General features: G+C 43.2%; 1 protein-coding gene across 2 annotated transcripts; it reads right to left on the reverse strand.

Moving 5' to 3' along the window:
* Positions 1 to 297: 297 nt before the first annotated feature.
* On the reverse strand, positions 298 to 15,621 carry wdr19 (WD repeat domain 19). 2 transcript variants are annotated; one of them, XM_069166803.1, is made up of 36 exons: positions 15,526 to 15,621; positions 14,242 to 14,333; positions 14,088 to 14,153; positions 13,834 to 13,959; positions 13,537 to 13,652; positions 13,307 to 13,422; positions 12,889 to 12,969; positions 12,616 to 12,728; positions 12,290 to 12,463; positions 12,130 to 12,200; positions 11,874 to 12,046; positions 11,322 to 11,442; positions 11,103 to 11,209; positions 10,851 to 10,967; positions 10,334 to 10,489; positions 10,028 to 10,175; positions 8,012 to 8,216; positions 7,294 to 7,453; positions 7,064 to 7,174; positions 6,765 to 6,874; positions 6,623 to 6,680; positions 5,798 to 5,944; positions 5,492 to 5,574; positions 5,315 to 5,398; positions 5,087 to 5,233; positions 4,243 to 4,367; positions 3,933 to 4,042; positions 3,755 to 3,823; positions 3,527 to 3,604; positions 3,200 to 3,296; positions 2,969 to 3,093; positions 2,237 to 2,318; positions 1,934 to 2,084; positions 1,654 to 1,777; positions 1,479 to 1,555; positions 298 to 1,075 (listed from the first exon to the last, which is right to left on the reverse strand). In XM_069166803.1, the coding sequence occupies exons 1-36, from the start codon at positions 15,529 to 15,531 to the stop codon at positions 961 to 963; spliced, it is 4,041 nt and encodes a 1,346-aa protein (XP_069022904.1). In that variant the 5' UTR covers positions 15,532 to 15,621; the 3' UTR covers positions 298 to 960. The 2 variants fall into 2 exon arrangements, 1 of the variants encoding a protein (XP_069022904.1); XR_011179114.1 differs by lacking the exon at positions 1,654 to 1,777 and having other exon boundaries at positions 985 to 1,075.
* Between the last annotated feature and the right edge of the window lie 38 nt (positions 15,622 to 15,659).

Genomic DNA, 15,659 nt, shown 5'->3' on the forward strand with positions numbered 1-15,659 from the left:
CAGAAACCAAAATGAGTCTCGGATGTTTGGAATCGAGGGCAAACTTTCTCGAAACAAATGAAATGTTCAGAGTGAACAAACTTTCTAAAGGAAGGTCAGCAAAGTTTTACAGGACAGAAACCAGGAGAGGAAACAGCTGATAACCTGAAAATGTAGACAATCAAAATTACACCAATTTTAACGTTTTCTTTTTCTTTTCTTTTTTTTTAACAACTCTTTTAACGAGCCTTTTTTTTTTTTTTTTACCCTTTGTAGACAGAATCAGGAAAATATGATCTGTTAATGAGGAGAAAATAGTAACAGTAATTTACAAGTTTTATTACAAATTCACATGACGGCTATAAAAAAAAAAAAAAATTGCATTTTTACAAATATAAATACAGAATATTGTCAAAAGTACGCAGCCTACTGAGGCATTGTGGGGATTTTTTTTTTTTTTTTTTCTGGACTGCTTTTGCGTTCAGTACCGTTTGCACGTCCTCTCATTCAGAGCCGAGCTGTTGTACGATTCGGTAAACACCCTCGGCTGTGGCTGCTCGGGTACAACTGCAGTTTGACAAGAAAACTAGAGGAGCTGGTTGACGGCGACAGACTGCAGCTGTGATCATGACTGCAGCCATTGGATCACCCAGCAGGGATTCGGCTGTTGAGATTACACGTGTTTATGGATTGTTTATAATGGATGTAAAGTTTACTGACGTTACTGTGGTGTGTTGAAACATCTGTCACAGAAGCACTGCAGGTTCAGAGGGAACGCAGAGGTAGCCCAGAAAAAAAAGAAAGAAAGAAAAATCCCCCGCTGTGACCTTTAGGGGGCGCCATGTAAAAAGTAACAATATAATAATGTTACAAAGGTTTTTTTTATCACTTGGGCGTCACCTAAATTGACTTTTTTTTTTTTTAATCTAAATATATATTTTTATTTGGTCCTGTGGTTGAAGGTCAACCTTATGTTCCTCTTCACTGATCTACTTCAGCCATCTTCAGGTATTTGGAACAGTCGGGGATCTTCTTCACCTGTTTGACACTCAGAGTCTCCGAACACATGGGACACGCCGTCTCAGTCTCCAGCAGCCTGAAACAACGGTAATGGTAAACACTTTATTATTGCGTGTGTTTAATCTGTGGAAATGACAATTTTCTGTCAGACTCGCAATAATACTGCAATCAGATATAAATATAAATAAATATATAAATGCAATATAAATAATGTACATTTACACGTGTATTCGGCCTTTGTGGAAGGTAAGAAAAGTGTATTTGTGTTTCGTAAACACTGACGTTTAAAATTCTTGTTCTTTTGATAAACAAGTCCTCCTGATACACAAAAGTAATGGTCGAGGTTCAAAAGTTTTGCAGTGCCCTATTTCATAAGAATTATGTTAAAACAACAGCTACTGGACTTCAAAGAGAATCTGCGTCTTAACTCCATTCAAATGCAGCTGGTGTATGTCTTTACATGCAGGTGAGGCACTTACAGAATAAACTGCGAGTAGAGAGCAGGAAATTCACAGTGAGGGCAGATGGACCAGTCTTCTGTCAGCATATGACGACCCTGAGGGAAAAACAATGGCGTAAAAAGATCAAACGAAAGAAGCGCCGGTGGAGAGGAATCGACCTTCAAACGGGGCGAGCGTGATCACGTGCTCGTACCGTGGCAACGCAGTAGGGCAGGTTGTTCTTGCAGGAAATGCACAGCAGTTCGTTCTGTGGCAGCTGGGAGCCACAGAAGGGACACGGAGTCGTTTCCTCCTCCAGCTCCGATGTATCGGGACGTCTGGAGGCGCAGACGGGAACGCGGTAAAAAAAAAAACGCAGATTCAGAGAGGAGGCGAGACTCGGGACGCGCGAGGCGGGAGGGCCGAGGCCAGCGTGACGTGGGAAAGGAGCAAAGGGGCTGAAGTGTAAAGTTCCGAACGTCGTCGTCACTCACCGAACCATAGCCTCGATCTTCTTCCTGTACTTTGGGTCGATCTCGTTTCGGTACTCCGGTCTCATCAACATGGCAGCAAAGCTGAAGGCTGAGTTCTTCAGTCCGGCACGGTGACATTCGATTACTGCCGACGTGAGAATGGGAACAACATCTACGCACGCACACACGCACACACACACACACGCACACGCACACACACACACACACGCACACACACGCACACACACACAGGTGAGACTTGTTTTGGACAAGTTTTAAAAATGAAAAATAAATTCAGGTTGATTTCGATGTTGTTTGACTCACGGGCAGGAAACTTGCTGATGTTGTTGCTGACACGGATGAGCATGCGAGCTCCTTTGAGGTGGTCTCCTCTCTTTACGTGGAGCTACATAGAATATATATCAATGACAAAGTCAGAAAAAAAGGAAGAAACAGACTTACACCGCTGCCTGAAAGTCTAGAAACCTTTTTAGAATATTTCTGCAGAAATATCATCGTCACATTTTCATACAATATTAATAACAAATAACTATTTGTTCGATAGAGTTCTCTTGAATTCTTAAAAAAAAAACAAAAAAAAAAAAACGATGACGTCCGAGGTCTTATTTCTGCAGAAATACAGAATCTTCAAAAGGGTTTCGCATGCTTGCAGGCGCTGCTCTGTGTGGTTGAGAGACTGAAGTATCTCCCGTCCTCCGACACATTAATTCTGACGGTACGTCATTAGCTGTGCTTCAAAGTGTTGCCCTGACAGTTGCGTGAAGAATGAAGCTCGAGAGAAAATTCCGACACGGTTCTCGATTTCCGACATGATCGCAGCGACTGGTCTGACCGACTATTTCTGTTGAGCCTTAAAGGGCCGAACACGAAGCGGCAGCGTCCGCCTCACGTCCCGACAGCTTCCCTCCCGCTTCCCGTCGTCTTTCATCTCCCCGCTGTTCGTTGGCATAAACCGCCCCAGAAAAGGATTCGGGGAAAAAACTCCAGACAGTGAACATCCCGAGCAGCTGCGTGACGCATTTCAGCTGTTCTGACCTTGACCAGCAGGTAGGAGTGGAGGATCATCAGGTTGGTGGCCATCTCGGCGGGGATTTTAATCTTCTGAGCCTGGAGCTCTGTGTACATGCTGAACAGCACGTCGTGGGCGTTGCGGTAGTTCCCTGCGGCGGGAACAGGCGAGAAACGTCGCAGGATTGATGATCACGGTTGTGTCGTGTTTCATGGTGCTGTTACTGGTGCGCGGGTACTAATGGTGTACGCTCGTACCTGCACACTGCTCTTCTCTGGCGATGATGATGGCGGTGCGTGCAGCCTCCCTGTACTGCTGCAGGGCCATATACAGGCGGAACAGGTACTTCGCATCCTGGAAGAACGAGAGAAATGTCAACAAACCACCCAACAGCAGGTTTATTTACAAAAAAAAATTAAAAAAAATGTTGCGAAGCTAATATTGGTTTATGTCATTCGCAAATCGTTGCATTCTGTTTGCGTTTACGTTTTACGCAGATTTAATACCGGAAATATCAAAACTAAATCGTGCAGCCGAAGCGAAACCCGAAGCAGAAGACTCCGGTGATCCAGTGTGTCGATTACCTTGGGCATACCGTCACTCTCTCCCATCAGGTAATCTATCAGCTGATTGGTCAGAGAGCTGTCTTTGGCCTGGCCCACCTGGAACACACACACACACGCACGCACGCACGCACACACACACACACGCACACGCACACACACACACACACAATCAAGAACACACACTCAGTTGAATGTCCGGCTGGTTTTGCACTGACACGCTCAGCCCGACACACACGCAGCTCTCACCGTCTCGATGGCCATCTCAATTGCCAGGTTGTCGTCGGTGTTGGGACATTTGAGGAAATGCTTCAGGGCCTGAGAGGTGGACAGAAAGGAAAAAAAAAAAAGAAAAGAAAAACGTACGAATGATTGAGGTCCTTGAAAAGTAAGTGTACGAGTAAATAAATGAAGTCATGTCTCTTACTCTGCTGTACTGCCCACACTTCTGGAAGAACTTGCCGGCCTGCAGGTGTTTCTTCTCTCCCTCAAAGTAGAGCGCGATGCTCTGGTAGTCCTCCTGCGTCGCCTCGGAGCCTTGACGGACACAAACACCACGAGCCATCAGATCGCACGCAGTTGATAATAAACTGACGGGCCGCTTCACTGGGATTACAACTCGGGCCGCTGGCGAATAGTGCACAAATACTAAAGTTCAATCCCAGTCGGAGATTAGTTTCACGTTGTAAACTATCTCTGCGCTCTGGACGCACACATTCACACACGGTGGGACTGACCGATGATGTCGGCGTAGACCGCCATCTGTCCGTGCTGCTGTGCCAGCTGGAAGGCTTCATCGTTGCACTGAGACAGAACCAGGAAGTGGATGGCTGAACCATAATCGTTCAACCGCAGGAAGAACCTAGGGGGTGTTGAAGGTATATTATACAAATGAGAAAAACAGCCGCTGCCTTTACTATCGATTCATCTTTAAGGCATTTACCAATCAAAAATGCTCAACTTATGCAGGTTCTGGCTTTTCTATCAGAGGGATGTTTTTATGACGCTAATATTTGGACTGTTGGTCAGACAAAACAAGCACTTCAACGCCTTCACTGAGATTTTACAGCCTGAATGATGATTCGGTAATGAATCGACAGGATAAATACTCAGCAGTTGGAGCCTTATAAAGTATTTGTTTTGATCGACTCTGTGAATCTGCAATAGCACTCTGTATGTTGAATTAAGTGTGGTGAGGTCAACAGACGATGATGAAGATGAGGTAATGTGTTGATGTGTACTTTTCTGTTTGTAGGTGATGACAATATCAAAGGAAGCTCTTTGTTTGTATTGTAATAAACTTCCAGTGGGTGAAAACCAACGTGGCATATTGAAAAAGAAAGAGTGTCAAAACTGACCAGGTTTGAATCTTATCAAGCATCCCCTTTGGATTATTTGGAAGTATAACAAGTTCACGTGGAGACTAAGTGAGCAAATACAGACAGATATCCAAATAATCAATAAGTTATGGCTCAATGTTAGAAATGTGAGACTTATGGGTTCGATTTAAGAAACGGTGACAGGATGACAGAAAGCGTTCTTCTGGTTGTGTGAACCCATCTGCCGTCTTGCTCGTCCCACCTGGCAACCATCTTCGCTCCGTCGATGCTCTGTGTCTCCCTGACGATGCGGACAGCGTCCTCGGGATTGTTCAGGTGGTCCAGCAGCACGCGGATCACGTTGTCCCAGTCTTTCGCACTCTCGTAGGCCTGAGCTGCGTCCTTGTACCTGGAGAAAGATGAAATCAGATTCACTCTCAGTGACTGACTCGTGTGCAGATCGACACACGTAAAGAATCGAACAACCTACTTGCCGTCCGCCTCCTTGGCCTTTGCATACTGCAGGTGGATCTTGGGAGCGGAGACGTGTGGGAGCAACTCTCCCACCTTCGCCCTGGAAACAGAGTCACGTAAAGCAGAATGACGTCAGCGGGAGAGAAAACAAGAACGAGGTCTTGGTGTCGGTGCGTGTTGATATTTGTCTCACCAGTTCTTGCAGCGGATGTAGACCGACGCGGCCTTGTCATAATACTGGCCTTTTTCATAGAGCTGAGCGGCTTCAGAGAATTGCTGTAGGAAAGAAAAAAAAAAGAAAAAAACACGTGAAGATATGAACAAGAGCGCAAAAGCGTAAAAACATCAGCTGGCGTTCAGATACAACACTACACAGGAGACACACACTTAAAAAGACACACAAGCTCATCAGTAAACAAATCGACTGCTGTCAGTAACATGGGAATTAAACCAAACACCATATTCAGCAGGAAGACAGCGATGCAGCGTTCCTCTCTACCTTCATGCTCTCCAGTATTGCTCCACACTCCTTCTTCAGCACTCTGCTTGGGTGCTGAATAGCCTGAGCGGCTCCTCTCCTGATGTCGCCCATCCTGATGGACATCCTGGCTACGCCTGCCTGACACGCCTCGTCGTGCTCCTGGAACTGCACAAAGAGGGGGAAGAATGAGACGCGCTGAAATAAGATGAGTTAAGATGATTTCATTATCGTTGCCTCCGTCTGGAAGCCCGAATGTATTTGCTGCCACTTTGTGCCAAAAGCAAATACAGAGAAGGAATCGGAAAGGACTTGAGCCTTATATCTGCCTCTTAAGTGTTCTTTGCAAATATAAACGGAGTGGAAGAACAATAAACAGTAGGGAGGACCTTTTCAGAAGAAGAATCTTTCAAATCAGAACAGATCGACATATTGAAATGTCCTCAACGACATAAGATCAGCTGATCAGGGTGAAGTTTCATAACGATTGGTCCAGCTATCGGAGCAAAGCTGCCAGATGCTATCAGAGATCGATTATTCTACTCCACTGGGTTCTTGAGATATAAGCCAAAACACAAAGTTGATTATCACAGCACCGCCTGTGGGTGCCGTACCTCCTGTTTTGGAGCCTTAATAATGGGGGCGATTACCAACCCGCTGAGTCCGCTTTTACTGCAGAAGAACAAGAAATGGTATACAAACAATAAAGTTTGCTGTTTGGACCCTCAATAAAGACGAAAACCTCGCTGTATGTGACGTAAACATCTGCTGAAGTCACGTATTTCATAAAGGGGGAAAAAAATGTAAGTGTCGAGTGAAACAGCTAAAACAGGGGACTGCACTTACTATATTATTGTGGGTCATGCCTTTTTCATAGTGTGCCAATGCATTAACGTAGTCTCCGCTACAAAGAGAAAGAGAGAGGTTCAGTGACAGTGTACACACATCAGAGTACCGAATGGTATAAATGAAGTGAACATACACTCACATAAACTCCAGATGGACAGCATATTCTTTGGATATAAAGGGAATCTGGTCTTCTGCCAGTCTCTTGGCCAACATAAGAGCGCTGTCCCAGTGCAACAGATCTCTTCTCATCTAACACACACACACACACACACACACACACACACACACACACACACACACACACACACACACACACAACTACATTAACAACGTGAGCGTTACCGTTAATTTTGCACCTCATACGTTCAATGGCAATAAATAACTAAACACATTTGACTACGGGTGATACTGGTCTTTCACACGTGAACACAAAAACACCTCCAGGGCAGCGATTGGTTGGCTTGAGGACAGATAAAGGTCTTGGGCCAGGTTGTAGTCATCCAGAAACATGGACAAATGTCCTGCCAGTAAATTCACGTCTTCTATACCCTGGAAGGAGTGAGAGACAAAAAGAGACTGAGAGAGAGCGGAGGAGTGTTTTGTCAAATTTGTCAGAACAGAGATGTATTGCGAGTGCAGAGTAGTGCGACACACTAACTATTATGTACCTGGATGCTCTGCAGTGACAGAACCATGCCCACGTTGCCACTCATGCAGTACACCTGGATGGCGAGCTCAACCTCCATGTGGATCAGACAAGCTTTGCCTAACTCTGCCCAGTCTGTGCCGCAGCCTGCAGACTTGCAGAGATCCAAAGCCTCGTGGAACCTGGACAGGAAGATCACATGACTTTGACATCCCACATCCTTCTCCTTGCGTCCACCAATGTTGTGTTTCACTGCTTGAAAACTGGAATGATGTGATCATTTTGTAAATGTGCTTCTGTATGAAGAGTACCACATTTTAGTGACAAATCAAAACTGAAAATCTAAAAGTGTTGTGTAAGAGGAATTGGAGGAGTACACCACAAACAAAAAAAAGCTTTCTGTACAGTGCAGAAGAAGTAAATAATTTAAAAGGGAAGACAGTTCCTTTAAAAGCATCCCAATGAAGAACACTAATCACCTTTTCCTGTTGCAAACCTTGAGATTATGTGACAGTTAAAATTGTTTTACAAGCACGACTGTCTGACAGCTCAGTGTGGCCGTAAGTAAAACTGTATCTCAGCAGCATGTAATAAAATAGACTGTAGGGTCTGAGAAGCAAATGTACTCCTCACAAACTGGCAAACATATAAAACATGTCAAAGAACTGAGATAAACTGTAGGTCTTCAAACACTTTTCCGTCAGATGGACACATCATGCAGTACTCGCAGCCCGGCTGACCTTTTCAGCATGAGAGCCTGGGAGAGCTGCTCGCTGAGCGAGTCTGTCGTTGTGCCACTCGAGCGCTTCAGGAACGAGTGTGTGCTCAAAGCCACGTCACTGGTCTTCCCGCTCGCCGTCTGACAAGTCAGCTCACCGTTGTACAGGAGCAAAGGCTTCTGGGAAAAGAGGAGAGGAGTGCTCCCCGCCAACACCACCTGTGGGCCTGAGCAGAGCAACAGAGAAGGAAATTAAAATATAGCTGCAAGCGGCAATGATCGTGGGTCCAAGCAAAGGGCGAGCAGTACAAGACAAAGAAGCACATGAAAGAAACACATTGAAACGTTGTTGACCGGCTGTACTTGTTCACAAGTGGATCCGAACCTTTGAAGATCAGGTCTTCAGAGAAGAAAGATTCAGCTCTGTAGGCCACAGCGTTCATTTATTGAAGTGTGGAATGTGAAATGGCCGGAGATTTGAAACTGTAAATACAGCTTTGAGGGGCAATGGATGGGGTGCAAGCAGAGTGGTGGTGCAGTAGTTACCACTGTTGCCTCTCAGCAGAGATGTGAAGGGTTGGTGTCCCGCCTGGGGCTTGGTTAGAACCTCAACTGGTTTGGGGGTCTGTGACTCTAAATTGCTCATCGATAACAGATGGATTTTGATGAAATTTGGGGGAAACTTCAAAACTGGAGGTATTTTTGTTGTCCACACTTAAAACACTTCTAAAAGCCAAGATGTTGGTAATAAAATTCTGAATAGATTTACATATTTTGGGGATTATGTTGTGCATGCAGTACACATTACAGGAAGATATTTAATATCACAGAGGGTTCACCGTTCGACCAAACTTAACTCATTTGAAAACATTTGATGCCTAGTATCCAAAGAATGTCTTTGTGAATTAATGTTAATGTTAATGTTAATTTAGCATGTTTTGAAGAATATAGAATTGACCATAGGTTGCAGTGAGCTAAAGTTTTGTCACAATGCAGAGGATGTCCTGAAAGAATTTCAGCTCTGTAGGATGTACAGATGATTGATTGTAATTTTTTGAAGTTTAAAATGTGAAATGGCAAAGAAATTTGATTTATTATAAACGTCGCCCACTTAAACAATCATTGCCAAATTTTAGGCATCAACTGAGACATGACTCTAGATCGTGTGACCCAAATGTCGTACAAATCTGTGTAGTGGCTGATGAGATATAAACTTTTTGTATTTGTAGCGCTCCCTGGGCTCAAAACATATTGAGACTGCTCAACGAAGCTTAAAACGAACATTTTAATATGTCCACATAGTTTGGTTACATTTGGTTAAGGCAATTTTGATTTAATCTTTTAAAAACTCTAGATAAGGAAAGTCCAAAGATGATCGTGCCAAAGTTTCGGGACGATTAGCCCAACGGTCCAGGATGAGGCCGCAAAAGTAGGTTTTAGAGAAGAATTTTTAAAAGTCGCAAAAGCTGACATTTTTAAAGCAGAAAAGTATTGGATCCTAGATTCAGACACATTCACAGATTCGAATAGTGAAAGAATTTTGATTCTAGCCCAAGCCGTTTTCAAGATAATTGCATAAATGTATAGTTGATTATTACAGCGCCACTATTTGATTCAATTAGTGTGATTGTTTGTCCCTGAGTAGTGGGAGAAATTTTCAACCTACATGCCACATTTGGTACATTTTCAACGTATGGGTTTTGCTGCATAATTACTTTTAGCAGAGAAAAATAAGAAGAGGCAGAATTATAACGGGAACAAAAACAAGAGGGTTCCGCACAGCTATGCTGTTTGGACCCGTAATTTTAAGGACGGCGCCTGTTATCTCTGTTATCGCAGGATTTCAAGTGCACTACAGTCAAGATATTTTTACTTTTAAAAACCTGCAAATTAAAATTCTTTTTACAAGTCAGTACAAGGAGGGAGAAAAAAATAAGACCCAGTACACTCTAAACTTTTGCCGTTAAATACATAGAAGCAGGTAAAAGTGGCACTGGCGTGGTCGTCCTATCACTGATCGTATGCGGTATCTCCCTACCATATATGGTCGTTTTATGCAAGGCGTAGGTGTAGACCTTGTCATCATCATAAGCAACAAACACCCCTCTGTCTGCGTGCCAGTTGTCCCACAGCACTCCTGTGATGGTCGGAGAGAAGTTGGGGAGTTCAAAGCAGGAGGCTGTTGCCTGGATTGGACACACACACACATACAAATGAACGCATCGTGATATTTCACAACTGTATCCTGAATCACAAGCACAAAGACCGTCAGGGCACACTCTGTATAAGTACTCTGCGTTTAGCCGTATGCATGCAGAGAAGAGTGAAATAAAAGTGAACTGACGTTTGCAGGGGAGAACAGGAAGCCACCGTTCTTGTCGTCAATGAACACCAGCCGCGTGCCATTTAGGTCGGGGAACACTTTCCTCACACCGACTGAGTGACTGTAGCTGCTCACTGTCTCCCAGTCCTCCACCAAGACACACACCACATTCCCTGACTGAGAAAAAGAGATTACAGCTTCCGTTAGCATTCGCCTAGAGGTGCATCGCCACATGAAAGGAAAAAAAGAAAAACCACTGGGAGAGATGGTGAAGAGGACCAAAATATGGACGCGATGTTAGAAGGGATACATTTAAAACCAAAAACTCACAATTTTCCCTGTTTTTAAGAACTAAAGGGAGAAGAAAGTGATTGACAACTCAAAATCAGTACTTCCTGATCTTAAGATGATAAAGACAATTAAATATGGTTGTGTTCAGAACAAATACAGGAATGTATGATTCAGAAATTATAACAACTGACTTCCATTCCCTGTTCCCCGGTGTAACTGCCTGAGATGGGAATGTGTTGAGCCTTACATCAGTGCCATAGTAGAGGAAGTCAGCGGTGAGGGCGTGACAACGGATCCGACCTTTTCTGTCGTCGTCTGGAAAAAGCTTCATCTGCTTCTTCTCCTCCTGGTCTTTACTTTCAATCTAAAGCACAGCATACAGACCTATAGTTTATTCGTGCAATAAATAAATTATAAATAAACAATTAATGGTGAAGCCTATTCTGTGTGTCATTGATCAATAAAAAGAGAAATAACACACAAACGCTGGATTACTAACCATGTGCAGCTGCACTTTTCCCTCAAACAGCGCTGCTGCGTAGTCTGAGTTGAGGCACATGTTGGCTATTGTCCCCAAATACTCAATGTCCTTCAGCTTGTTAAAACCTGAGTGACACAAAAACATTTCAGTCATAAACAAGTGCACACATTTACTAATTAATATGTGACTCAATTAATTCGACCAATAATATTGCTTCAGTGGTTAACACGGACGCACCAGGTTCGTGGTCTACCAGGGCGTAGAACCAGGCTCTGTTGTTCATCCCCACAGCCACATGGTACGGTCCAACTGCAATGAACGTGGGCTCTATATCCACCTTAATGGCAACAGGACTCTCCTGAAAGCACAGTGCAACCGACAGGGACTAAATATTGAATCATCTGTATTCACCCTGACAGAAGAAAAATACTGCAGGCTCAGTCGAATATACAATATTTCTTTATTTTAATTATGATTTTTTTTTTTTTGTAAAATAAATCCTCCAATTAACATCTTTGTTGTCAGAATGACTACAAGCCTTAATTACTTTGGTATTAATTAACCCTCAAAAAGCATAGACATTTTTTTTCCCCATTCCACACCAAAGGATTTAGTTGTTTCCTACATCCACTTTCAACAACTCAGGATAATCTTTATTATTGAAGAGATTCATAGAACTCTTCCTTGTTGTGCAGCTGTATTCCTTCAATCCTTGTCTGAGATCAGTTTGTCTTGTTTAAGAAAAATAGTTTAATGTTCCACTCTTTTTGTTTTTAACTGTGTCCTCACCCCTTCCACCTGGTTGGAGATGGTGACCTCCAGCAGGGAGGTGAGGTAGGCCAGCCGGGTACCAAAGCTGTCACCCAGGATGGGCAGCTTGGTCAGGAAGACATGGAGCGTCCCCTTCTGTGTGGACAGTGCCAACAGCTGTCCGTCATCTGTCCAGCTCAGCTGGTCCAAACCTGCAAGAGGAAAGACCGAGCGGTGGGTGTCATATTCAAGCCGGCCTATCAAGATGAGTATGACTGGAGAAAAAAAAAAGGACCTTTAGTCTCATCATCCAGTTGAACTATATTGCTGATATCTTTGAGATCAGACAGCTCATGGATCTTTATGCTGCAACAAAGAAAACAAGACTTTAATTTTTTGACCTTTACAACAACAAAAAAGTGTGAATAGGTGTTGGTTTGAAATCCTGCGTGTACCTGTTATCCCCACAAGAAGCTGCTTTGTTTAGTGACGATGAGATGGCCACACTGGTCAGACTATCTTTATGGTTGTGGGCCTGATAGAGCTCTTGCCCTATCTCTCTGATGTGTGTGGAAATAACCACTAAGTATCCATGGGAGAAGCCAATGAGTATATACCCATCACCGTACCTAGAGAGAAACACAGGGAGATTTTAATCCAAACATCTCAGCCATGACTAAGTGCTGATGTTCAGTTGTGTGTGTGTGTGTGTGTGTGTGTGTGTGTGTGTGTGTGTGTGTGTGTGTGTGTGTGTGTGTGTGTGTGTGAACATGCGCAGTACCAGCGGTAGGACATGATTTTTCCATAGTGGGGCTGGAAGGCCAACTCTATCCGGTTTTCAGGGTCGTTGACATTGAAAAGCATCAGGATCTTCTTGTCCACAGACACGCTTACCTGAAGGGTCAGTGATTGCACTAAAGTCAACATTTGCCATCACATATATTGTAAATCCTAAATCAAATGAAAATACTGTATATAAATTGTATTTGAACTGGGAATTTATACTGTGCACTCATCTGCACGTCCATGATCTGTTTTCCACGTTCCAACTCACAGTGCTCTCTCCCTGAGCAGACCTTTCATCCGTCTTCATCGCGGAAAATCTGATTTCAGTAGGTTCACCACGAAGCATTGTCTGGAAAAACACCAGACAGATTAACTGGATCTTTCCTTCACAACATCTGTTTCTCATATTCTTTCCGCTACACTTGGTGATACTGCGTTATCAGTCTTTTTTTAATTTTTTTTTTAAATATCTGAGTTTGTATTTGTTTCTTTTACCTGTCTGTCATATACACTACTACCACTGTCGCAGTATTTACTGTCAGCTGCTTGTAATATGAGTTACATAGAAACCAAAGCATGTGGTTGCTGGACTTATTTAAGTGCACCTGGATGAAGCCCACAATAATATGGACATGAAGTAAAAATTCTATCAATTCAGCAAAGTGCGATCATCAAAGGGTGATCACCTGTCTGATGGTGTCTCCCTCAGAGTTGCTGATGCTCAGTGTGTTGTCTTCACTTCCAAGAGCCAGCAGGTTCTGAGTACTCCAGCACCCACAGGTGATCTTCTTGGTGTGTTTACCTGAAAAATGTGGAGAGGTGGAGAGAGAGAGGAGGGCGATCAGAAAAATAGATGCGAGTAAAGGCTATCGAACCGTCAAAAAGTATATATGCGGTTGTGTTGTGTGTATATTACCCAGCACTGGGATCTTGCGTGAGGTCTGCTGATTGTAGATCAACAGGTTTCCTTTCACTGTCCCTACTGCCAACAGCGGGCAAGTCTTTGACCACAAGATGAAGGACATCTGATCTCTGTTGAAACCACCAACATAATACAATGAGTATTAGAAATGAGCAGAAATGTTTGAGCAGCGTAGGCTAACATTATGAACGCGCTGACAGAGTGGTAAGATTTTCAGTATCTCTTTAGTAATCTGGTCATTTGCCCTATGAAAACTGCACCCTTTGAAAACATGGACCAAGCTTGCCGTACCTCATGCTGCCGTCTATCTGGGATGTCTTATTGACACTGGCATCCCAGAGGTAGATGGAGCTGGATTTGGCAGCTATGACTGCAAGGATGTCCCCATCTTTATCCCAGTCCATCCCCACACAGCGCCTAAGAGAGGTGGGAGAAAGAAGAGAGGAAAGGACATGACTGTAAAATACTTTTGAGCAGTGAGTCGTGAACACCCAAACTCTCTTGTTGAGGCACAACTGGACTCCTAATGATGTTCTCACTCTTACCCTGGCAGGTTAAGGTCAGTACACTTGTGTCCATGTCGATCAAATATTTTCACTGAGTTGTCCTGTCTGTAGGAGAAATACAATTTAAATGCCAGCTACTCAGCTGATATTGATCTTGAATAAAGGAAGGTAGATTATGACAAAGGTTACTCACCCTGCAACAGCGATATAATTACCGAGGGTGTTTTGCCACTGATAAAGCAGGCTGGAACCCACCCAAGCTTTGTCAGCGAGGATGAAAACAGTCTGTGGACATAAAGATCAGTCTTTAAGTCATTTTTCCGTCTCTCTGTTTTTGAGGATCACTTCAACAATGTTATGTGACAAAGTGGATTTTTTTTTTCTAGTCATAAAGAGTACTACTCAGCAAGTGACCAGTTTTTTTTTAAATCATCTTCTGTGGATCCATAGTAGCTTTGTCAACTGCATATTTTAAAGAGAAAGTCTGCATTACAACTTGGGGGTGTGGAGTTTGAAAGACGTGGGAATTATCAGGGAGAGAAGGTCTTTCAAAAATTTGTATCAAGTCAATTTGTGGGAAGTTTAGGGTCCAGCAGTTTTCAATTTTTTTGTAAGCGAGTCATTACAAGCACACCTGCATCACTTTTGACCATTCTGACTTTTAATTTGTTGATTGTTTTGTTTCCCAAATGTATGGACATGCAATACTAAATTGGTGGAGTTCCACTTCAACATTCAGAAGGCCTGATAATGTTTGTGCCGAAACAAGTTTTTCACTTTGAAATAATACGACAAGATATGTTCTGTTAAAGGCAAAGCCACTGAAAGGTCAAGCAGTGAATTCTATGTATACAACAAGAACAAACAGCGGTAGTAGCATTTCTTATATAACAATATTTATTAAGTGCAACAGGAGTCCAATAAAAGTCAAGCAAAGCTTTTCCCAAAACAATACAAAGGGAAATATATGTGATTACACACGTGACCTAGACCCACGTCTTTGTAAGTGACACAATTAGGTAAGCTGTAAAAGAAATTGACCAAAAAACACTAAAATATAATGTTTAAACATGAATGTTCAACCGGTCCTACAGTAGTTGTGTGAATAATTAACCACTTTGACAGACTGGTGATTCTTCAAGACATTAACTAGTTCGCCAAAGAGTTCCAGTTCTCGGTTGTATTTACGTTGTAATGTGTATTCTTGGGAGAATACGTTTGTTTATCCTTGGGGGGAAAAAAAAACAACAACCTGTTCTATAAAACATAAAAACGTAGATGGTTAGATGACCTGAGCGAAAGTTACAGAAGATAAAATATCTGTTTAGTGTGTCTAACGTTAGGTTAGCTAACACGATAGCTTGGTTTTTACGCGCTGGCAAAAAAAAAACAACCAACAACGAAACAGTTAGCAAGTCACGAGCTAGTAAGCTGGTTTAATGACGACGACGTTTTCAGCTCCTTCGATGGTACCAACCTTCATCTTGGTGGCATTTAATCGCTTAGAAACTGTCGTTTAATCATTGGCATTGACGCTATTTTGTTTGTGTGAGTTTCCCCCCCGATGCTTCTGCAGATGCTGCGGCGATGTCATAGCAACAGTCAGAGCAG

Source organism: Embiotoca jacksoni, unplaced genomic scaffold (genome assembly GCF_022577435.1).
Source record: "Embiotoca jacksoni isolate LCO1_2020_lvr unplaced genomic scaffold, fEmbJac1.0.p SCAF_4, whole genome shotgun sequence".
Lineage (NCBI taxonomy): Eukaryota > Metazoa > Chordata > Actinopteri > Embiotocidae > Embiotoca > Embiotoca jacksoni.

Bases quoted from the DNA above. Each gene is read 5' to 3' on its own strand.
- wdr19 (XM_069166803.1), bottom strand. The intron at 10,490-10,850 runs GTAAGGCTCAAC...TCTTTTTCTCAG, and splicing joins TCCTCTACTATGGCACTGAT to TCAGGGAATGTGGTGTGTGT. The intron at 2,319-2,968 runs GTCAGAACAGCT...TATTCTATGTAG, and splicing joins ACTCCTACCTGCTGGTCAAG to CTCCACGTAAAGAGAGGAGA.